This window comes from Cololabis saira, chromosome 8 (genome assembly GCF_033807715.1).
Source record: "Cololabis saira isolate AMF1-May2022 chromosome 8, fColSai1.1, whole genome shotgun sequence".
NCBI lineage: Eukaryota > Metazoa > Chordata > Actinopteri > Beloniformes > Belonidae > Cololabis > Cololabis saira.
The window spans coordinates 11,832,796-11,857,285 of record NC_084594.1 but is presented as its reverse complement, the minus strand read 5'-3'; the positions used below and the strand labels follow the sequence as shown (position 1 = coordinate 11,857,285).

At 38.3% G+C, this 24,490-nt stretch overlaps 2 protein-coding genes across 2 annotated transcripts in view; one reads left to right on the top strand and one right to left on the bottom strand.

Annotated features, from left to right (window-relative positions):
- The window catches only part of snta1 (syntrophin, alpha 1), a 50,850-nt gene extending 45,209 nt beyond the window's left edge, over positions 1 to 5,641 (top strand). The window contains exons 6-8 of the mRNA XM_061726763.1: positions 1,185 to 1,381; positions 2,441 to 2,628; positions 4,325 to 5,641. Of these exons, the coding sequence (XP_061582747.1) occupies positions 1,185 to 1,381; positions 2,441 to 2,628; positions 4,325 to 4,417 (478 nt within the window). The 3' untranslated portion in view covers positions 4,418 to 5,641. The remainder of the gene's footprint in view (positions 1 to 1,184; positions 1,382 to 2,440; positions 2,629 to 4,324) is intronic.
- tox2 (TOX high mobility group box family member 2) overlaps positions 1 to 24,490 on the bottom strand; it is a 570,456-nt gene that overhangs the window by 419,211 nt on the left and 126,755 nt on the right. The window lies entirely within an intron of this gene.

Sequence of the window (24,490 nt, the reverse complement as noted above, 5' to 3'; positions counted from 1 at the left end):
AGGAAGGAAGATGAAGGAAGGAAGGAAGGAAGGAAGGAAGGAAGATGAAGGAAGGAAGATGAAGGAAGGAAGATGGAAGGAAGGAAGGAAGGAAGGAAGATGGAGGAAGGAAGGAAGGAAGGAAGGAAGATGGAGGGAGGAAGGAAGGAAGGAAGGAAGATGAAGGAAGGAAGATGAAGGAAGGAAGGAAGGAAGATGGAGGAAGGAAGGGATATGAAGGAAGGAAGATGGAGGAAGGAAGGAAGGAAGGAAGGAAGGAAGGAAGGAAGGAAGGAAGGAAGGAAGGAAGGAAGGAAGGAAGGAAGGAAGGACGGGAGAAAATAAGGAAGGAAGGAAGGAAGGAAGGAAGGAAGGAAGATGAAGGAAGGAAGGAAGGAAGGAAGGAAGGAAGGAAGGAAGGAAGGAAGGAAGGAAGGAAGGAAGGAAGGAAGATGGAGGAAGGAAGGAAGGAAGATGGAGGAAGGAAGGAAGGAAGGAAGGAAGGAAGGAAGGAAGATGGAGGGAGGAAGGAAGGAAGGAAGATGGAGGAAGGAAGGAAGGAAGGAAGGAAGGAAGGAAGGAAGGAAGGAAGGAAGGAAGGAAGGAAGGAAGGAAGGAAGGAAGGAAGGAAGGAAGGAAGGAAGGAAGGAAGGAAGGAAGGAAAAAGGATAAATTCCCGTTGATGATGTTTTTGTGTAACAAACATGGCGGATCTGAGAGTGAGATAGATTTATAGTTAAAAAGATCGAGTTGAATTGGTATTTTTTTTTATCGTCATTTTTATCGTTATCGGGATAAATACCAGAAAATGATGATACATTTTTTAGTCCATACCGCCCATCCCTAACACGCACCACACATCACATATGAGGGTTTGCTGCACTCCAGCCGGGGCAGCTCAATTTTGAGTTAACTGTACTTGGTTTTTTGAGGGAAGGGGGATTACCCCAGCTCATGCTCACTCTTTCCATAAATGAAGTATTGGACATTATGCCTCATAATATCGGTTTTCATTTGGAAAACATTACACTCAGCAGAACCTATGAGTCATGTTTTTCCTCCCTTCTTTCTGTCCCGTGCGCTCCGCGCTTCCACTTTCCACCTCTGTTAAGAGTTTATCTTCTGGCCACATTCTCTTCTAGAATACTTAATTACCATCTCATCTCAACCACAGTCCAGTAATATGTTGTCTTTCCGCCCCTTAGACTGGTCCACTCCGGTCCGGGAAAAACCTCGCCCCTCCTGGACTCGGAGCTGTCTTTCGGCCTGCGCTCAGGCACCAAGCAAGGGGTGGAGACTCATGTGTTCAGGGTGGATTCTGCAAAGGATCTGTCCACATGGACTCATCTGCTTGTCGAGGGTTGTCACAATGCCGCTGAGCTCATCAAGGAGGTCACCACGGGTACAGACACTCACAGACCCATTAATCCCTCACTTGTCCACGTTCATCCATGCACACACAGTAGAGTGTGGTGACATTGCCCTCTGCTGGTAGTTTAAGGTGGTGCAGAAACTTTCACATGAGATACACTGAATTAAATATTTAAAACATTTACTTATTATTAATGCAATTAACTTTAAAGTTGACCTACTATGCTCTTCCCTACCCTTCACCTGATGATAGCCACAACCAGTACTGGAGTTGAGGGGGGATGAGGGGGGACGGCATCCCCCCTGAAATAAAAACCGTCAAAATCATCCCCCCTGTAAAACTGCCATCCCCCCTTTCCATCCCTTATGTCATTTCATCAATGAATGTGGTTTTACTGCTATTTCAACATTTAGAGTCATCACCAGAAAAATAACACCAGAAAAATAACTTATTTGACCATTTTCACCTGTTTCAAGTACATTTTCACTTGAAATAAGTAGAAAAATCTGCCAGTGGGACAAGATTTATCTTCTTATTACAAGCAAAAAAATCTTGTTACACTGGCAGATTTTTCTACTTATTTCAAGTGAAATCTACTTGAAACAGGTTAAATTTTTAGTTTTTTCCAGTGATGAGTCTTGTTTTAAGTGTAATGAGGTTTTTTTTTAACTAAAATTAGACATTTTAACTAGAAATAAGACAAATACTCTTGTTAAGATTTTGAGTTTTTGCAGTGATCCATTTTATCATGTATTAGATGTAAGCCCAGTGGATATTTAAAGCTTACAGAAGGCTGCATTTAACTGCTGCTATGTCATTCCTGCAGAATTTCTGCAGGTGTTTTGGTCAGTGCTATTATTTGTAATATATTATATTATTTGTAATCAGCACAAATTATCTGCCCCCATATGATAAAATCCACCATCCCCCCTGATTTATTTTTACAACTTGAGTACTGGCCACAACCATGAACAGGATGAAGCAACATTGAAGCGCATCAGTCATAACAACAATCAGGAGTTTTGGACTGTCGAATAGCAAAATTATTGTTCAGCTTTAATGTTCCTGCTCTCTTCTATTCCCTCGCAGCCTGCAGTTGGAATGGGAAAGAGTGCACCCTGGGAGTGCACATCGATGAGGGTTTTACGCTATACACAGAAGAAATGGGCGTCAGGAAAAGTATTCTCCTCCAGCAGCCGTTCGAGCGCCTCCGGATGTCCTCAGACGATGGAGTTCGTATGATGTTCCTTGACTTTGGAGGCCCTGAGGCTGAAATTGTGAGACCTACTTGATACATTTCATCAAATCTGCAATATAGTTCAAGCATTTGCACCATCATTCTGACCTATTATATCAAATACTTCAAACATGTACAAGTAGGAATGTGACTGGAGAGAATCTGCTGAAATGCTTTTAATATAGAAGGGACAGTTGTGCATGCTGTAGACTGTTGTGGTGTAAGTGAAATAAGTACTTCATGAATACAATCTGACAGAAATCAACACAATTAATGGGTTCTACACTTTTGGTCATTAAAGTATTTTGTGACATTCATTCGAATCATAATAAGCTTGTTAAAATAATAAGAGCACAAGGTCTTCCCTGTCAGCTTCCATATTACCATGCTAACTTATATGTCCTAATTAGCATTTGAAATTGCACAGTTGTCATGACGATGGCCACATCGATCACATCTTGACCCATATCCATCTGACTCCCCGCCATAATCATCATAGAGACAAATAGAGAAGCTCCAGCCACCATTAAAGACTACAGGATACACAGATCTAGTTTGGTCAAGAGTGACTTTTCTTTTCTTATTCTTAAAGTTTTAAACAAACAACCTTCCTGACATGAAATGTTGATGCTAAGTAGGAATGGGCGATATTTTACCGTTCACGATAAACCGTCAAAAAAATTCCCCACGGTAAGAATTTGTCATCTCGCGGTAAAAACGATAAATTCCCGTTGATGATGTTTTTGTGTAAAGCTGATTTATGGTTCTGTGTTAAATCAACGCACAACGTACGTGAAGGAAGGAAGGAAGGAAGGAAGGAAGGAAGGAAGGAAGGAAGGAAGGAAGGAAGGAAGGAAGGAAGGAAGGAAGGAAGGAAGGAAGGGAGGGAGGGAAGGAGGGAGGGAGGGATGAAGGAAGGAAGGAAGGAAGGAAGGAAATGAGCCAGAAAGAAGGAAGGAAGGAAGGAAGGAAGGAAGGAAGGAAGGAAGGAAGGAAGGAAGGAAGGAAGGAAGGAAGGAAGGAAGGGAGGGAGAGAGGGAGGGAGGGAGGGAGGAAGGAAGGAAGGAAGGAAGGAAGGAAGGAAGGAAGGAAGGAAGGAAGGAAGGAAGGAAGGAAGGAAGGAAGGAAGGAAGGAAATGAGCCAGAAAGAAGGAAGGAAGGAAATGAGCAAGAAAGAAAGAAAGAAAGAAAGAAAGAAAGAAAGAAAGAAAGAAATTAGCCTGAAAGAAAGAAAGAAAGAAAGAAAGAAAGAAAGAAAGAAAGAAAGAAATTAGCCTGAAAGAAAGAAAGAAAGAAAGAAAGAAAGAAAGAAAGAAAGAAAGAAAGAAAGAAAGAAAGAAAGAAAGAAAGAAAGAAAGAAAGAAAGAAAGAAAGAAAGAAAGGATAAACAAACAACAAACATGGCGGATCTGAGTCATTCCAGTTTTGCAGTACAGGTGTAACTCATTTAATTGGTTCTTATTAATTCAATTTAATTGGTGTAGTTTAGTAGTATTTAGTATCTTTTAGAGCAGTGTTTTGGGGGCTCCAAAGACTGAATGTGGTGATAGATTTATAGTTACAAAGGTGGAGTTGAATTGGTATTTTTTTTATCGTAATTTTTATCGGGATAAATGACAGAAATTATCGTGATACATTTTTTAGTCCATACCGCCCATCCCTAATGCTAAGTGTTTGTTTCATAGTTAGAATCCTTGTGGAAAGATGGTCATTTCTGCTGGTATCTTTTACTGCAGCAACTGGACCTTCACTGCTGCCCCAAGACCCTCGTGTTCATCATCCACTCGTTCCTGTCTGCAAAGGTCAAGCGACTCGGCCTGCTGGCGTGATGACCCCCAGCCGCCCAGAGCATCTCTATAGGAATATTCAAGGAGACATTCAGGATTCTTGAGGTTGGAGCCCAAGAAATGGTGCTTGACAAGGCCCTTCTCTGCAGCTTTTCCTCGTCCTCTAAAACCCCACCATCTCTGCTCAGACACCACGTGGTCTTACTTGTGAAGTGAATAGCTACACGATGGACGTTTGTTGAATTTTGTAGTTGTGAGGTGAAAAGATGTTTTTGCAGTTCGGTAGCCACCCGAGGGGTCTGACATCTGTCAAAGCTGTCCGAGTAGGCCACGACACGTTTATGATAGCAAACTGTACCGAGTGTTTCTGAGCTTGGAGCCCTAACAGTTTCTTCCCTTTTTTTTTTCACCCATTTAGTTCAGTTTGTTTTCATGAGTCACAGCAGGCCTTTGTCATCCTTTCATCTTTCAATCTCTGCTGTCTGCGCTGTATGCAGACAAAACACAACGGATGTCCTGATTGATGTTGGACTAACTTTTTTTTTTTTTTCTACATGAAAACAGCTTCGGTGGAGTGACGGGACAACATGACTGATCCCTACACAATCAATCATCCGTACTGAACAATGTGCCGTTACAATAACGTGCTGTCTATGAAGACAGCGCGGTTGTAGTCGCTCTGTAAGCAACAGGATTCTTTTAAGATGACATACATGCATTTTTCATCGTGGCTACACACCCTTATTTTAATAAAAATTCTTGTTTGAAATATATTCATAATCTTTGGCCTAACAAAAAGAATAACAGAATTATAAAATAACCCTTATTATTGCGGTGTACTAGCAGTAAATTAGATGAAACATTCATAATAAAAAGATCAACACTTCGGTGATAAACATACGACGGAGTATTAGGGCCAAACTAAGACAAAAAAAAAAATGGAAATTACGAAAATAAAGTCATAATAATATGAAAATAAAGTCGTAAAATTACCAGAATAAAGTCATAATGTTGTGAGAATAAAGTCGTAATATTACGAGAATAAAGTCGTAATATTACGAGAATAAAGTCGTAATATTAAATATATTATAAATACATAAATATAACTTCACAAGATGCTCAATATTCCTCATTTTAACACAGGGAGAAGATGCTCTTCCTCTTAGAGTTCTCATAAATTAACACTTTATTCTCGTAATATTACGACTTTATTCTCATAAATTACCACTTTATTCTTGTAATGTTACGACTTTATTCTCGTAATGTTACGACTTTATTCTCGTAATATTACGACTTTTTTCTCGTAATATTACGACTTTATTCTCGTTACGACTTTATTCTCGTAATGTTACGACTTTATTCTCGTAATATTACGACTTTATTCTCGTAATATTACGACTTTATTCTCGTTACGACTTTATTCTCGTAATGTTACGACTTTATTCTCGTAATATTACGACTTTATTCTCGTAATGTTACGACTTTATTCTCGTAATGTTACGACTTTATTCTCGTAATGTTACGACTTTATTCTCGTAATATTACGACTTTATTCTCATAAATTACCACTTCATTCTTGTAATGTTACGACTTTATTCTCGTAATGTTACGACTTTATTCTCGTAATATTACGACTTTATTCTCGTAATGTTACGACTTTATTCTCGTAATGTTACGACTTTATTCTCGTAATATTACGACTTTATTCTATTACGACTTTATTCTCGCACCATTATGACTTTATTCTCGTAATATTACGACTTTATTCTATTACGACTTTATTCTCGCACCATTATGACTTTATTCTCATTATATTATGACTTTATTCTCGTAATTTCCAATTTTCTTTTGTCTTAGTTTGGCCCTAATACTCCGTCGTATAAACATGCCAGTTTCCACCTAATTTCATTTCAAACGCTGACAAACTATACAGTTTACTTAAAGAGTACAATCAACAGGACAAAAAAAAAAAACCTTAATAAGAGAAAGTTTATACTCAATTTGTTCAATATTGAGCTGTTGGTTTAAATTCCACATGAAATTTGTTGTTTACATCAGAAAGTGTCATCCTTTATTTCCTTTGTGCCTGTGTTGACTGAATATCTTGCAATGTGGGGCCTTTTTCCCCTCTAACACTACACAGACTTGTATTAATAATATACGTTTCAGAATTTAAAGTTGTCTTCTTCGAGAATAAAATGTATTGTATATTCTTATTTAAACAAAAGGTGTGCCTTGCAGGGTTGTTTGTATATAAAACATGTAATAAACTTTGTTAACTTTTATTGTTGGCTTTGGCCTCTCGACTGTCTTTGTTATTTCCGTCCCTTGAAAGCAGCAGTTCTTCCCGGCCTGCAGATCTTATCCGTCCGTCTGAAAGAGCTACAGTCAGAGTCTCATGCAGCATGTAAGACACTGGTTAGTTAATGGCAAGTTTTGTATCTCGTTATCTCTAATGAGTCGCTGCTCTGAGCTACTTCATGCAAGCCGATATCGCCGTCATGCTATCTTTATTTAACGGCCCCAGTTGGGGGTCTGACAGGTTTATTAAGTCCAGACAGATCTGTGGAACGGCCGAGCAAAGATGATGGTGATGATGATGATGATGATGATGAGATGCTTAAGTCAGCAGGGTGTGTGATGGAAACAGGCCCGCTGCTGCTGGCCGTTGTAAATGGAGCAAGCAAAGAGTGCTTTCTCTCACGCATGCTTTTACTGCTATTAAACGGCGTTATCAGCGAGGAGCAGATGCTGCGTCAGTCTTTGTGACTGCACATGCTTTTAAGCACACAGATTTCCATTTGTGTGCACAACAAATACACGCAAAAGGGTCTTGTAACAACAACCTGAGTTGCATAACAATTCAGAGCGGGAGCGTTCACATTTGATCAAACCCTTCTCCTTCCCTCTCTTTTTCATTTCTCTCGCTCCTCTTGTTGAGGTGTTACCATGGTAACAGGAGGGAGGTCTCAGTTTAGCTGAATCCATCTCTTTTTCACTGAATTATCTTTTTTTCTTTCTTTCTTTTTTTTTTCTTCTGAAATTGCCAATCAGTCTCTCAGGTGCTGCCGGAGAGGAGGAGGAGATTGTGTGAATATATTTTGATTAACAAAAATGGAAGGGCACTTTAGCAGGAGAAAAAGGAGGAGGAAAAAATGCTTGAAAATATGACATGAGTTATGGGGGGAAGGCTGAGGGAGAAAAGGTTCGGCAGATATAACACACACGCTGCTATCTCTCCTCCTCTTTTTCTTTCTTTTCTTCTGTTTTTAGAAGTCTGGAATGCAAACAAGATTTCCTAAAAAGCACAGATAAAAAAAGAAACCAAAACAAAAAAGGACAAAAGAAGACTTTCCCAGTCAGACATGAGGGCCTTTGAATGACTTTATCAGTTCAGATGCAGACGACATAAATCCTAAAATAAAAATAGAAGTGACCCTCTCGGTCTCCAAAGGTCCTGGTTCTAATGATGTGCAAATCCAACAACATCTAAACACGTCACATGTTACGTTCATCCCATAAAAAACGTTCTTCATCTCTACGTGCTCAGTTTTATTTCCAGTCTCGTTATGTCCATCCTAACTTGCCACGCATCGTTTGCTTTGGCATTTCAGTAGATAATGGTTATTTTGAGCCGACAGTGTTATGATGTTACCATGATGGACTGCAAATTTATGATAACGATCAGTGAGCTGAACATGTATTCATTTATTTATACATTTGTTATGAACAAAACATGAGCTCTTCACTATTGGGATGACACTCTTGCAAGTAGAAAAAATGAATTTATTTCTGGTTTCAACTGAGAAAAAAAAAGGTTTTGTAATGGAAAGTTGGTTGCATTTCTACTTGAGCTTCAGTATTTTCACTGTGTGTAATTCTTTGCAACACAAGCAGACAATGTTGGATCGTTCTTATTTCAATGGAAAGCCATTACAGTTGATTTTTAAAAGCTAAAATTATCATGTTGTTATAACTAATTAACTACTCAGAGTACAGCCTGGGCACTCGTCCAGTTAATCCAATTGGCATAATTTTTACACTTTGTGTCCATCAGAGCTTTCTCAAAGAGAATATAAAGCACAAGCAGCAATTCAATGTTCACACCACTGCAGCTGTGCATTCATTATGTTGTCATTAGCTGCAAACTATATTGTCCACATTTATTGCTGACAAATGCGTCAAATTAATAGTTATACCATAGCTAGAGAAGGTCTGAACTAAGTTTCTGCTTTGATTTGCCAAAATAATATCCTACCTGCCCTAGGTCACAATAATAGACAAACAGAATGTACTTAAGATGAAAAAAAAAAAAAAAAATCCACATACCGTATTTTCTGGACTATAAGCCGCTACTTTTTTCATAGGTTTTCAACCATGCGGCTTATACAAAGGTGCGGATATTCTGTGGATTTTTCTTCCACCGCTTGGGGGCGCTCTAACCGGAATTAGAATCAAAACTAAGACAAAATAAATGCAAAGAAGAATATGCTACTTCTTCTTTAGCAGATAGAAGCAGATTTCAAACAGATAAAAAGATAAATAAGTACCGGTTATTTTCTCTTGGTTCTGTCCCATTTTAATCAGCAAAGTTGCTGCCGTGTTAAAAGACACCGTTAGGAAAGGATTTAGGTACAAACATGTACATCATTTACAGTTCAAAATGGTTAGTTACATGTAGTAATTATCTAGTCTAACAACATAAATATCTGCGGCTTGCATATCTTTTTTTTTAATGCTTTAATGCGGCTTATATGCAGGTGCGGCTTATAGTCCAGAAAATACGGTAATTATAATTCATCATGTTTTTATTGAACACACATATTAAACATTCACTGTTCTGGTGGAAAAAGCAAGGTAGAGCTCTGGTAGCAGGTCCACATTTGGCAGCAGTCACTTCCAGCGTGTGCTTTAGGCAGCTCTGGATCAAACCTACACTTCATTCATGGTTTTGTACAATTTTTGCACCAGTCAGAATGGCACCAGTTTATATAATGGAGTTCACAGGCAGAAAAAGAAATGAAAACCCCTCACAGTCGCCATCAACCATGGTGAGTCACAGTCAGTCAGAATTCAAGGTTGAATGAAACCACGTGGAAAGTATAATATGTCTTATTGTTATTCATCCGTATGAAGCTTTAGAGGTGTAAGTGACTGACCTAAATCGAAAACTGCCAATGATAACATATCACAAGGGCATACATGCTGCAATGTTTTTTTCTTTTGTGTTATTTTCTCGGCAGGAAGGTGGCAGTAGAGGATTGAAACGAGAGAGAAAGAAGTTGCTGCGACGCTGTAATACACCCTTACGGCCAGTAGGGGTCTCTGTGTCTCCACACAGAGGAATCACAAAGAGAGCTCTGATGTTCAGAGGGGAACAGAGACAGAGAACATTTAAGCTTTGATTGGTCCAGACCAAATTCAGGACAAGACATTCATAACTATTACCCCTCCACCCCTCCTACTCCAATCTCACTGAAAAAAAACCCCACACAAATGGACTAAAAAGAGGAAATAGGACATGAGATTAGTCCTGAATCTGAAGAACAGTAATTCATATTCCAGTTGGTTATATTTTCTCACACTCATTCATTGTGCTGTTCCTGCTTGGAATCTTTCAAATCGAAACAGGAATCAAATACCATCTTCAGGAAAGTGAACAACACAACAGTCATACAATGTGAAGGTTTTTCAACCTCATGCAGCATCGAAAAGGGCCAAACTGCGCCATCACTCTCACATCAACTCCTCAATAACCATGTCAAACATGAACAGAGGGATGGGCCGAGGCCGCTGCTGAATCCTGTGTCACTGGAAAGTCGTTCATCCGCGCTTAATCAATCTGGGTTGTTTGATTCAACCCAAACTGCCTCGCAGGCAGAAGAGGAGAGGAAAAGCAAAGCAGAAAATGAGGGTAGACTTGAGCCGACTCTTTTCTAACTTTGACAAGGCTTCTCCCCATCTTTTGTCTCCTTCTTCCCCTCCCCACCCACCCCTGTTTTCTTCACTTTTCTCTCTCATCCTCTTCCTAGAGGCAGGAATTACAGCTGCTCATTTCATGCTAAAGCATAGCTTGATTTTTTTCCTTTTCCATTTTTTTTTTTTTTTTTTTTTTTTTTCAGTCACCAGTATTTTTTTTTAAAATTGTTATTACTGCTGCATGTCTTTAAGACCGGGTTAGGGTTATTAAATATGCCAAAGCGAATTGTATTTTCGCTCAAGTAAGCTCCTTGGAAATATTCCATCAGGGCACCCTTTTATTCTTTCCAAATGTAGTTATGAATTTTAAAGTAGACTTGTATTACTGGAGGAGAGAGGTGTGTGATCAGAATACAGAGCAAAAGCCCAGATTGGACTTTCTTGTTCTTGGAGCACTGAAAGGAAACTGTAGCTGTTGACAGGAAAGGGTAAAATAAAAGAAAAAAAAGAGGGAATAGGGTTTATGTTGGTTGATGACAAACACACAGGCACACTTCAGTTTTTTTTTTTCTTCTTCTTTTTCTTTATAATCTACAAAATAGGATCTGGCCACATTCCCCTCAGAAAAGCGAACACAACATCTGATAATGAAATCGCAATAACATGTTTGTTGTAAATGCAAGATTACTTTTTTTTTCTGGCACTAACCCCCCCCACCCCGTAACATCATCATTTAGACAACCAGATTCAACACCACCAGCCCTCCACCCCACCCTGTCTCTGTTTTTTTTAATGTATTTTTTTTTATTTTTTGTTATTCATGAGCATATGCTCTTGTGTGAAGTCCCCTGTCAATAAATATGCACAGTCTTAATTGTTCCCATCATAATTAGAGCACAGTTCTGTTCTTTTTGGCTCAGGTGTGTGTTAAAGCGCTTTCTTTTGTCTGCAGTTTGGCACCTCTGATGATTTCCATGACAATCATTTGAGAGAGAGAGGAAGCGAGAAGGATGGAGAGAGGGAGAAAGAGAGGGAGAGAGAGAGCGAAGCTGAGAAACAGTTGCTAGAAAAAAAAGCCCTTTCTCAATCTGAATAGCTTATTAATAGAGCCGGTCCCAGGCAAACAGATGGCAGCTGCCAAAAACAAACAGAGAAATCACAGAAATGAAAACCCTAATTCAATTAGGTGGGAAGCATTCCTCACTGCAGCATTTATTGAGCAGTTTCCATTAACTTGATAATCCACTTTTCAAAGAAATGTATTAAAAAGGACCCTTTTTCCTGAACACTTTTCTATGTTTATTGGAGGTAGAGAAAAGACGAGGCCGCAAACTGGATGCATGTGGGTGTGAGAAGAAAACAGGATTTAAGTCATTACACGGCTAACAAATGCAATTAAAGTCATTAATGAATGATTTAAATTGCAGTGTTTCTAATGTGACTTAATGGTTCACAAGATTAGTGAGTTCAGTTCTGGGTTGTTATCAAATTAGCATGTTACTTTTTTCACATGTATATAGCCGAAATAAAAGATTCTCACACATTTTTCTTTTCCATTCTTGCAGGTTATGACTGACACTTATCCAAATCTATTTTTCATGTTTATTTTTTAATCCTGAGCTTTTGTTTTTGACTCACTTTTGGAGCCAGCTTCTATTGGTCAGTCGAGGAACTGCAACCAATCTCAGTGTTACAAAAGCCTGGAAGTTAGATAGTTTGGCACTTGGTGCTGGTAGACACCACTTGAGCTTTTCTTTATAGCCTTAAAACTAACTCTCAAAGTATCAATTTCAGTGAAAAAATTTATTTTCCACTTATTCTGACTAATTTCCTGTTTTACTTTGAAATCAGTTTTCCATGTGCACCTTAGTCAGCTTCATTTCCTGTCTGATTTTGTAGAGCTTGTTCTATTATGTCGCTCTGACCCTAAATAGGAGTATGAGGGTGTAGATCATGGATGGATGGATGTTCTCTGATGCATTCTGTTTTATTTAGTCATGTTAACTTTTACACCTGGTCTCTGCTGTTTGCCATCTACTTGCTGCAGTTGTTGTTCTTCCATGTTTCCTCTGCTCTATGCAAGATGCTCGTCGTTGTTATCCCCACCACTTTCCTGACAGCTAATTAGATATGGCTGCTTGTTCCTTTTCTCATATATTGAATTTTTATTGAATTTTCTTTTTTTTTTCATTTATAACCTGCCTGCCTTTTGAATTTAGGCTGTCAATTAGCTTCACTCTAGACACTTTTAATCCTTTCAAGGTTCTAGAAAGTGCTTGAAGTTTCTCTTATACACCCATTCTACACAGTCTATTATATACATATCTTAAATATCGTCTCCACAGTCAAACATTGATGGCGCTACATTGACATGCCCCCACCACACCCATATTAAAACTGGTGGGCCTTTACTTTATAACAGTTCATGAAGCGCTTTGAGAATGTAGAGAAATGCTTCACGCATTTTGAACTGTTGTGCGACTGTTTTGATTAATCTTTCTGCAATGAATTTTAATATGGAGCTAGAACAGTCTCATAATTCACAAATGCACAGATATTAATCCAAATATGAATCACTTTTCTAAGCCAACGGCGCTAACGCAGCTCAAACAGCAGGTGTATCCGCCCGTTTAATCTGATTGGTTTACGAGTAAGTCGTGTTTTATCCACTGCTCTGCGTCTCCCACGTGGGGTGCGCTCTTATGATTGGCTGAAACAAAAGGAGACATCTGATTGGTTGCAGATCCTTCTGTGTTAAAAAAAAACGTATTTGTGGATCGAGTCACGTCAGGGGAGTCTCAAAAGTCACACGCAAATCCAGCGCAGCTCACAGACAAAAAAACGTTTGTAAATCAGGTTATATTTGTGTGTGCATCAAAAATACATTTGTATATCTTGTCCTACGCACGTGTGAATTGTTCTGTGTATGTGTGAAACGGTGTGTGCATTTGCAAATCGGTCTGTGCATTTGTAAAACTTGTCCTGTGCATTTGTGAATTATGAGACTGTTCTAGCTCCATATTTTAATACTTAGGTTTCAAGCCAAATTGGATACTAAGGGCCTGATTTACTAAAGGTTTGCGTGCGTAAAAACGTGTGCAAACTTGACATCACCCGCAAACCAATGTGCAAGCTGATCTACGAACAGCGTGCAAAGAGGACTGCGCCTCTCAAATGAGCAAAATAGCATATCTTGCAACCTTCTTTTAACCTCATCTGCCGTTCTTTTTGTCTTACTGCATTTATTCTATGGCAGATTTTCTCCCATATTGCGTTTCTTTTGGTAATGTTTAAATTTCTTTGCTGTAGTTCATGAATGTGTTTATTTGCCTCTTCCACTAATATCTCTAACTCCAACTCGTCAAATTTCATTTTGTGCTTGCGACTATCCTGCTTCTCCTGCTTTCCATCCAGACTCTCCATGGTGCAAACCGTAAGACACGCAACACCTCATTTAAATACTGCGGTTTGCGCCTGTTATCAATTGCGCACGCAATCTTAGTTGATCACCCGCAAAACACACAACAACAGCATGTGCAAACTTTTTCAGTGCACACGCAATTTAGTACTCTTTATTTAGGATCTTAGTAAATCAGGTGTAATGACAATTAGGACCTTAGGTGGTGCACTATTGTGGATCTTACTGATCTGTGAATGTGCTTGCAGAAGAAGAGCAATAAAGAAATGTTGTCTAAGGCAGAATCAATAGACTGTATAAAATAATGGACGAAGCATTAGATCACGTGACCCACTGGTTTCTGAAGGTTATGAACAAGCGCTAACCACCTAACCTCTGGGTTGAGTCTCATGTGGAACTAAGATTGGTTGCGGGTCCTGGGCTGAGGCTGACTCCAAAAGCGAGTCGATCTCCATTGACCCCCATGTTAAAATATCCAACTTTAGAAACAGAAATAAACATATTTACAAGCCCGGTTCAGAAAAAAACAAACTGTTTTGCTTTCAATCCTTTGATTTCTCACCCATGACAACTGGCGGGCAGATTTTTTTTATACCACGCAAGGAGAGTTTATATAAAGCAATACATGTATTTCTAATATGATTGATTGACAGTCAGCTCAGCCAATGGCTAGCTTTGTGAAGCTACCACCCCACTGTATTTACCAAAGCCTCAGGTAACAGTCATTTTTGATTTCTCCGTCAAGTCAACATGTCAAATGTTATATTCTGCTGTAAATGTCTTGATGGCAGCTCTGCAGATATTTCGGCGGTGTTCGGTTGAAGGAGCTGGTAGCCAAAGTTAACTTTGATTGACATACAGTGGGCGGACTTCCTCTGCTTCTGAAGCTACTGTACATCAACATCAACCCTTGGACTGTCATTAGACAACAGTTGAGAATAATGTAATAATAATATGACCTGTTGTGTTGGTCACATGCTTATTTTATTTGGTACCGTTGTTTCCTTAAAGGGGACCTATTATGAAAAACACGTTTTCTCTTGCTTTAACATATATAAAGTGGTCTCCCCTCAGCCTGCCAACTCAGAGAAGGAGGAAAGCAACCAAATTCTGCAGTGTCTGTACAGCCGCCCGGATGAGCCGTCCAGTGTGATGTGACTTCTACGAGCCGTTCAGATTCTGCTCCCTTTCGTTACGTAACCAAAATGCAATTTACATCGGTCGGCCTCCGATGCGTGAAACCACGCCCACAACTAACTCCACCGGCCGGAGCTTCCGCCATTTTTTTGTAGCGGTGTATCGCGTCATTCAGGCAGCCAATCAGCACAGGGCCTCATTATCATAGCCCCGCCCACTCAGAATCCTGCATAGATAATGAGGTTAGAGAATGGGAAGATAAAGACATGGCTCAGAGGCTGAATTTCTAATTTATTTAGCAAAAACAATCAAAAGCTTGTTTTTAAGACATTCAAGGCCTGTTTAAAATAGGTATTAGATGCCATAATAGGTCCCCTTTAAGAGGAACGACACATACTTAACCTTTGGTTAATTTTATCTCAAACATTCAGTTCATTTCGGACAGATCCAAATCTGCTTTAAAGTACCAGTTTAGACAGAATTCCTGATTTTCCTCTCCTTGGAGTTGCAGGATCAAGTTCCCTTCACTTTTTCCCATCAACCAAATTAAATAGTGGTGTTATTACTTAGACATTAGGGATTCTAGAAACAAACCTGGGCATATGCTTCTCATGAACACCTGACCGTACAGCCAGAACAAAATTAAAATAGCTTTAATACGGATTTATTTGTAAAATCCAACCAATTTCACAACGTGCCCTTCATTAGGGTTTTTGCGTGGAGGCACATGCCCCTCCTTGAATGACTTAGCTCGGGGAGATTTCTTTGAATCGAACCCCAAGTTAGAATTCAATCCACATTTTTCACCCGCTAGCCTTTGAAGTCAATTTCTCTAAAACCAAGGAGACTGATTGAAAACACTTTAGAGTGATAGAAAGTATCATTACTTGGAAGAGACACACAGAGGGATAAAAACTAAAGCAAAGAGAAGGAAAGCACTCTGGTGTATTTGCTTCTAATGAATGCAGATGCATCTGACAAAAATAAAAGCCCCATGAATGAGAAAAAAAAAAGAAGTTTATCACACAGATATAAATAGAAACTGAAAGGTTTTAAGATGGGGTTATTTATTGGATTTGAAATATGAAAATTACAATCATGCACAAACCATTGTGGAGTCTGCAGGTACATAAACACTGTAATTGTTGGGAGAGGAACGCTACTTTGGCGTGACATGCCATGTGTCAGACGCAATGGATATCACAGAGACTAAACAGGACAATCTAGTTTGTCTTCACTTTAAGTTCTTGTGAGCGCATTCTCAGACCAAAAGAAAAAATAATTCAAATGTATCTTGTGTGGCTAAGAAATTGCCAAAATGTGACCAATTTAAGAAAGATGCAGAAGAAAATCTGATCTGATTTTATGAGCTTTGGCTTGTTGGCAGCTTAGTTCATTTCATCTATTAGAAAGTGTAAAAATCCCCCTGGACTGCAGCCATGGAATAAACTTTTGCACATGCAGTACAAAGGAAGAGATCTCCGTTTGATTTATTTGGATAACTAAATGTACACGAAGGTCAAGTTTATTAGCAGAGTTGAAACAAATTGTTCGCTATAAAGAATAAAAGGGAAGGTGCTTCAGAGAAGTCTGTGAAAATAGTTGGTATCCGGCAAATGAAAACTACATGGTGTAACATTTAACACTGCAGCAGCTCAGGGTTAGAGGCTAGCGCCTGCGTCATTTGTACAATCTTAATCAAGTCCAAAAAAGCATAAGAAAGTCAAATCTGCCATGTGTTGATTTTTTTTTTCATGAATCTTGGTCTGTTAAACAAGGCTTGTGGAGATGCAGGGTGATATATCTTGATCCATAGACTGTTGGTCACTCTCATGTCTTGCTATCATCACGTCCTAAATGATATAGTTCAGTTGCCATGACTCAAAACATCATGAGGGTTGGAAGAACAACGTAAAAACTGACTTCAAGCATGAAGTAATGTAAATTGTGGCAGCGTTTTGGAAGTGTAGGGCTTTGGAAATTAAAGGGTTCAATCAATCAATCAATCAATCAAATTTTATTCATATAGCACCTTTCATCCAGGTACATGAAATACAAAGTGCTTTGACATTTTGACTGAAAAATAAGCGTAATAAACAAAAAAAATAAAAACTGGGAGACCAAAAAAAAACAAAAAAAACTGGGAGACCAATGCACACTGACATACAATATAGTTAAAGGAGCATGAGGCCGGGTGGAGGCAGGATTTATGAAAAGAATTCGTATACGTTTTAAGTTTTCTAGTAATAATGTCAGATGAAGCGTTCCAAACCAAAAAGAATGAGCCCTCTAGTGTATCTCTCCGTTGCCTTGAACAGGCTGTGTGCTGCAAAATGTGCTGCAATTCGGGCCCAAATTTCCCGCGTTTTCCTGCGGATGTGACGTCACATGAAGCTGCATGCACGTTCTCCCCGTTCTCCCGTGCCGGCTTCGCTGTTGGCTGCAGTACCCCCGACGGCCGTCGTGGCGAAGGGTGGCGCTAGAGAGTCTAATTTCTTAAAAGGAGCCTCATGCTCCTTTAATTAAAATGAAAAAAAATTATAAAAGTTCAAGGATTAAGGCTAAAAAATATTCAGTCCACAACAATAAAATATAATAAAAACATTACAAGAAATAGATAAATAAATAAAACAGATACCTTTAAAAATGTTAAACAGAATAAAACTATACAATTTGATGCTACATAAAAGCCAGACCAAAGAGATGAGTTTTTAGTTTAAAAATGTCCACATTTCCAGCTCCTCTCAGATCCTCCGGCAGGCTGTTCCACAGTTTTGGAGCATAGTGGCAAAAAGCAGCATCACCACATATTTTAGTTCTACTCTGTGGATATAGATTATATAGGTGACTGAACGTTTTCTGGTGAATAATTGTTGTTATTTTTTGTTAATATTTATTGACAAGAGGATATACATCACATCATTATTTCATATGTGTGCTACATGTGAGAGATGATTTCGTCAAAACACCACAAGAGCACTTTACAAGAGCTTGTTTTTCAGCTCTTGTGTTTACAACTCAGTTCATACCAGCTGGCTTTAGGAGGTCAAGTGAGCTCAGTTTCTGTGAGTGCCTTTATTTACAAGCAGTTTTACAGATTTGAATGAAAATGTAGGCAATTTAAGCATTATATGAGAGAGCAAACAGTACCTTGCCTTGGACTTCACATCACTAAGAAACCAAAATGACTAAAATGTGTTTGAATAGCATTTCTTTAAAGTACTTACATTCTTGCTTATGTGCAGTTTAAACAAAGGACTATTGGTGCTGATTCATCTTTCAGACAAAACATTGAAGGGATTCATAAGTTGAAGTGGCTCAGGTTGGTAAAACACTGCACAGTCAAGAGGAAAGCTGAAGTAATGTAAAGTTCAGCCAGTCAGGGTAACAGATCATCTAAAAATACCATTGCATTTGTTTAGTTATTTTTTGGTGGGGAGGTTTCAAAGGTACGACGGAGTATTAGGGCCAAACTAAGACAAAAAAAAAAATTGAAATTACGAGAATAAAGTCATAATATAATGAGAATAAAGTCGTAAAATTACGTGAATAAACTCATAATGTTGCGAAAATAAAGTCGTAATATTACGAGAATAAAGTCGTAATATTACGAGAATAAAGTCGTAACATTACGAGAATAAAGTCGTACTATTACGAAAATAAAGTCGTAATATTACGAGAATAAAGTCATAATATTACGAGAATAAAGTCGTAATAGAATAAAGTCGTAATATTACGAGAATAAAGTTGTAATATTACGAGAATAAAGTCATAATATTACGAGAATAAAGTCATAATATTACGAGAATAAAGTCGTAACATTACGAGAATAAAGTCGTAATATTACAAGAATAAAGTGGTAATTTATGAGAATAAAGTCGTAATATTACGAGAATAAAGTGTTAATTTATGAGAACTCTAACAGAAAGAGCTTGTTCTTCCTGTGTTAAAATGAGGAATATCTTGTGAAGTTATATTTATATATTATATTATATATTACGACTTTATTCTCGTAATATTACGACTTTATTCTCACAATAAAGTCGTAATATATAATATAATATATTACTTCACAAGATATTCCTCATTTTAACACAGGAAGAAGAAGCTCTTCCTGTTAGAGTTCTCATAAATTACCACTTTATTCTCGTAATATTACGACTTTATTCTCGTAATGTAACGACTTTATTCTCGTAATGTTATGACTTTATTCTCGTAATGTTACGACTTTATTTTCGTAATTTCCAATTTTTTTTTGTCTTAGTTTGGCCCTAATACTCCGTCGTACAAAGGAAACTGAATATGGGCAATATTTGTTTTCCAATATCTTCTTTTCCAGGGGTTTCAGTGCTGCTAATAATACTTATAAAACATGCAATGAAATGCCTTTAACTGCTTCCATAATGTCCAGAAGAAGTCTGGTTGAAGTCAAAGTATAAAATGCTTGACGAAGTAATGGCAGAGTTGATGAGGATTTTCAGTAAACAACGACACAAATGATTCCTGTTTGAAGAGTAAATTAAACTTTTGCCACAGCCTGTCTGCAAATACATCTTTCGTTGCAAAGGAATGATTTCAACGTGTCTTCTGTTCATTTTTTGAAAGAAAAACCTGATTCAAACCACGTAAATTCTCAGCTGCAGCCATCTGCACTGTTTACATCCAGATTACGTCACTGCCCCGTCGTCGTCATGTTTAGCCCACCCAGGGACTCGCTCTACAAAAATACCGTAGGCTGATTTCACTGAATCCCCAAGACTTTTGGGCATAGTTAATGAGCTTCAATGGAGGGTACCTGAAGCGTACCTGAAGCAAATTTAAATTTGCTATCACCTTGAAGGAATGACTTTGCACTCTTTACTTTTACTCTAAACCTGGCCATTTGGTATGTTATTGGAAAAGCATGCAAAGATATGCAAAAACCTTAAAATGCATATAAATGGCATATAAAATGTTGCAAAAAAGAATGTGCTGTTCACAGAGGTGTCAAAAGTATTCACATTCATTACTCAGGTAGAAGTATAGATACTAGAGTTTAAAAATACTCCTGTAGAAATTGAAGTATCAACTCAAGTTTTTTACTCGAGTAAAAGTATAAAAGTACTAGTTTCAAAACTACTTAAAGTATAAAAGTAAAAGTAATGTAAGGGGGGAAAAAGGCAATTAAGGAGAAAAGCCATTGAAAATGAATGCATCTTAGTATAATGCAAATATATTAAAGAACCATATATGTGTACTATTGAGCATTAACATGTGTTTCAGAGAGCAGAAGATATGATGACTAGTTGCCTATAAGTATTTTAATGGTGCAAAAAGTCAAACTTCAGAGGCATGTTATCATTTATCCTAACCTTTATTGGAATGTACATCCAAGTTTAGTTGCAGGAATCTGAGGGAACGGATGTAAGAACAAAACTGGACAAGAACATCTGAAACAACCACAACCAAATTCACTCTATCCGGATGGAGCAATTTAATTGGATAGTTCCTTTTTAAAGGCCGAAATGAAATAGAGTAACAAGGCTGTTTTTAAAATGTAAGGAGTAAAAAGTACAGATAATTGTGTGAAAATGTAAGGAGTAAAAGTAAAAAGTCGTCTGAAAAATAATTACTCCAGTGAAGTATAGATAATCAAAATTTCTACTTAAGTAAGGTAACGAAGTATTTGTACTTTATCAGCCGGATCATGAGTCCCACCAGCAATCCCAGCACTTCCATCTTTAAGAAAATATAAAGGTGGTAGGAGTTTTTTTTCATTTTTTTTCCAAATGAAAACTATTAAGAAATAACATTTCATGTTCTGCATCTGGATTTCTGAGTCACATTAAATATCTGTCTCATATTGTATTTAATGAATAACATATTCCATTTATACCACGCCTTTTTTAACAATCAAGTTAGAGAAACTGAAAAGCTCATTTATGTCTGCATTAGAAAATCTTTTTGTGTACAAGTTATGTAGCAGTGAAGTAAGGAGCGAAATCACAGTTTTAGTTGTTGACTATCCAGAACATTTTCAAATAATATTATTTCTCTAGATATCTACGGTGAAGTTGAACAATGTTATTCTAAAACACATCACAGCAATGAGAAAGTATGGAACATGACCATATTGCCTTTTCCCACAGCTTGGTTGCCATGGCGCTGAGTTTAAGAACAAGGACCTTTTTGGCCAACCAAATGCTAGGACTGCCTATTATACAACATGGCAACATGTTGCACTATATTCCATTGAATCCTTTCCCAAAACTCATCTTCGGGGCTTATTCAAACAATGTTGCATGCCATATGCATGACAAAACCTGAATACCTAACTTCCCAAGTAACGAGACTGTCTTTTCATTACAGGGCTCAAATCCCAGACATCTGGAGCAGAACCTCATTACAACAACACGACGGGTTCTTTCTAACACTCTCTCCAACATGCAATTATTGGCGGATCTGAGGTGCAGCATGTGTGGGCGATATTGCTCAAACGGAGCAGCTGTGGTATTTAACAAAAATCTAAGATGACTGCATATGGCTGGTAGTGTTTCTGTGGCTCCAGTCTGAGGTGATCCAGGGCTTCAAAAGACTCGCCTTTCACAAACGACTGCAGGGGTGATGAGAAATTGGTTATGTGTGTGGTTCTCAGTCTGACTCATATCCACTTCAAGCCAGGACTTCAGAACTGCTGAGATGTGAGAAATGTGCGGCTTTTTGTTGCCTCACCTCTCAGCCATCGAGCACTGCGTGTTCTCTGCAGGGATAACACATCCTCCCGTCTTTGTGAGCGTGGTCAAATGTGGAAGTGGAACTTCACTTCCTGTTAACCAAGTCTGATTTCCTGCTACCGCCGTCTTCCTGATCTCAACCACAATTTTCAACTTGTTCTTACAAAGAAATGTAAAAGGACTGAGCGAAAAAGGGAGTGAGCACAACCCTGGGTGTCAGGAAGTCGATACGCTGATATGACTCTTAAAACACATACAGGTTATATCTCATATTTTAGCTGCCACATCGCTGACACTTTCTCTGTGTTGTTACGTGAGGGGCAGGTATGTGTATTTTGTAGTTAGCCGAGCAGAAAAACTATAAAATAGCTGTGTGGAATGTAGTTCCAGACTTAAATAGTAATTTTACGGTCAAAGTGAGCTGCTGAAAGATGCTTTGAAGCTCAGACAAAGGAACTGAGATGGTGGATAAGTGTCTACGGGTTTTCCCGTATAATTATTCTCTAATATGAAGACCAAACAGCTAGTAAGGTAATTACTAGCAGGGGTTTAACACAGATTTTACCAACACGAAGGAAATCAAGATAACTTTTTTGGAAATAAAGATCTCTGAAACAATAATGTTTTTCTGAATAGTCCATATAAGTTCATCTGAAATCGAGACATTCACATTGGTTGAATCCACTCATACAGAGACATTCTCAATCACATGATGTTTCACAATGAGCCTATGGGGAATTCATACTGTATGTCAAAATGAGTTGATGCTGAGATTATCTACAAGTCAGCAAACTACTTGTAACTACTTTAAACATTTGATTGCTCGTAATCTTGAAGAAACAAGACATGGATCAAATTTGGCCGCAAGAAATACCCCTTGCTGACAAAGCATGCAAACTGGATTACATAATGTGTGAAACCACAAGTGTGCTGTGCGCCTCAGGTCATGCACCTTGTGATATATTCAGTCATTCTTGTTTTGCTTTGGTGTTTGTGTGCAAAGTCATTTTACTTTGCACCAAAAATAACTTTAATAATAATAATAATAATACAACAATGTATTTAAAATACTGGCGACCTGTCCAGGGTGTAACCCCTGCCTCTCGCCTGAAAATTAGTTGGGATAGACTCCAGCAGACCCCCGTGACCCTGCAATGGATAGATAATGGATGGATGGATGGATGGATGTATTTAAAATGGTCAGTGAATCATCATTGACGCAAAGTAATTTAGAAATGAAAACCAAAACATTTTTCTTCTACAACAGAAGAAAAAACAAACAAACTTATGAACATTTCTAAAACCTGCTGTGTGGAGTCACGTTGTTTAGAAAATTTAGAGGCAATATTCAGCTTTTTCTAAGTTATAGTCAGCATTAAAATACTTTTTTTTAAAAAAAACAACCAAAAAAAAAACAACAAAAAAAAACACATAACTGATTCCGAACACAAAGCGAAACTCATTTCTTGTTAAAACCACCCACATTTCCTGCTGTTTGTTTCTGCACCGCAAGTTGCAACTGAAACATTTTGGCTGAACGCTGCTGTGGCTGGTCTCGGGGTGTTCGGAGTTCATTGCATGCGCTGTGGATGTCTTTAGTGGAGTTTAAACTTTGAGCAACTGTCCATTTAACCTCTGACTCAAGATACTTGAGATTGTCTTGGCTGCATATTGATACTCACTCAGAGACCATGGACACCAAGCTCACAGATATTAACAAATAAAGTTGTTTTTTTTTCTTTCTACCAGTGGCCTAGTTTATCTAGGAACATGCTGAGCTTGCTGTAGGCCCTTTGCTGCAATTTGGATGAAAAAAAAGAACAGAAGAAACACTTTATCTGATAACATGAGGTCAGCTAAATGTCAACATAATTTATCTGATTACGATTATTTAATTATTGCATGATTATTTTGCTAGTTTATACGGCTTTTTTGCAAATAAATTATAAAATGTACATAAGTTAAGATGCAGAACAGCATTTTTGTTGTTTCTTTGTAGCAGAACAGTTTCAAACACCTAAAAGTATCTAGCAGAGTTGGGCTGTTTTTACTTATTGATTGGATCCTGTTTTGTCTGAACATATTGAACTTCAGGGTGACCCGATGCATACAGTACATCGGTATTACTTAACCCTCACTGTAACTTGGATTGGCTCCTTCACAAATCCACTAATCAACCTTAACTCATGCAGAAAAATGTGAGAACGGCATGCAAAACTGATGATTACACACCAACTTAATAATAGTTTGGCCTGATTACTTTCTCTGCTGCTGTTACATCCACATAGTTGCAGCAGTGGTGCTTTTAAATCTGTGGAAACTAACAAGATCACTGCCTTTACCTCCTCACAGTGGCATTCGGCAACCATAAATTGCTGCCTTTCACTCCCGTTGGCCTCACGACTTTGACTGTAGGATGAGGAATGGGATTAAAGGAGCTGTAAGCGCCTTCAAATTGATAGTGTCTTCTTGCAGTATTTACTACAGCATTACTACTGACAATGAGTGTCTGCACGGATGGCAGAGGGAATTTGCAGTTGTTTTCTTCTTCTAAAATAAAAGGGAAGACACAGAGTTCACCGCTGCCATACCGCTTTTCTAGCGCGTGACTCCAGCTAGAGAGGAGAGGCAACACCAAAACACAGAAAGGAAAAAAAAAAAAAAACATATTCATAAGCAGATATTCACACACATCGGTGTACATACACAAAAGGCACAGAGAGCAAGTGTGTGGCTGCACCCAAACCCCCTTCATCTGACACTGCATTAAAAATTTATGACTGTGATTTTCATATAATATGTGTCATATCACAAAGTGGCAGGTTTTCCAATTGTCCAATAATGATGTATTTGCCAATTCAATACCACTCGAGGAGAGATGGCAGGCAGGCATAAAAATGAAAGAAAAGTGAATGAATGGGATTGTGA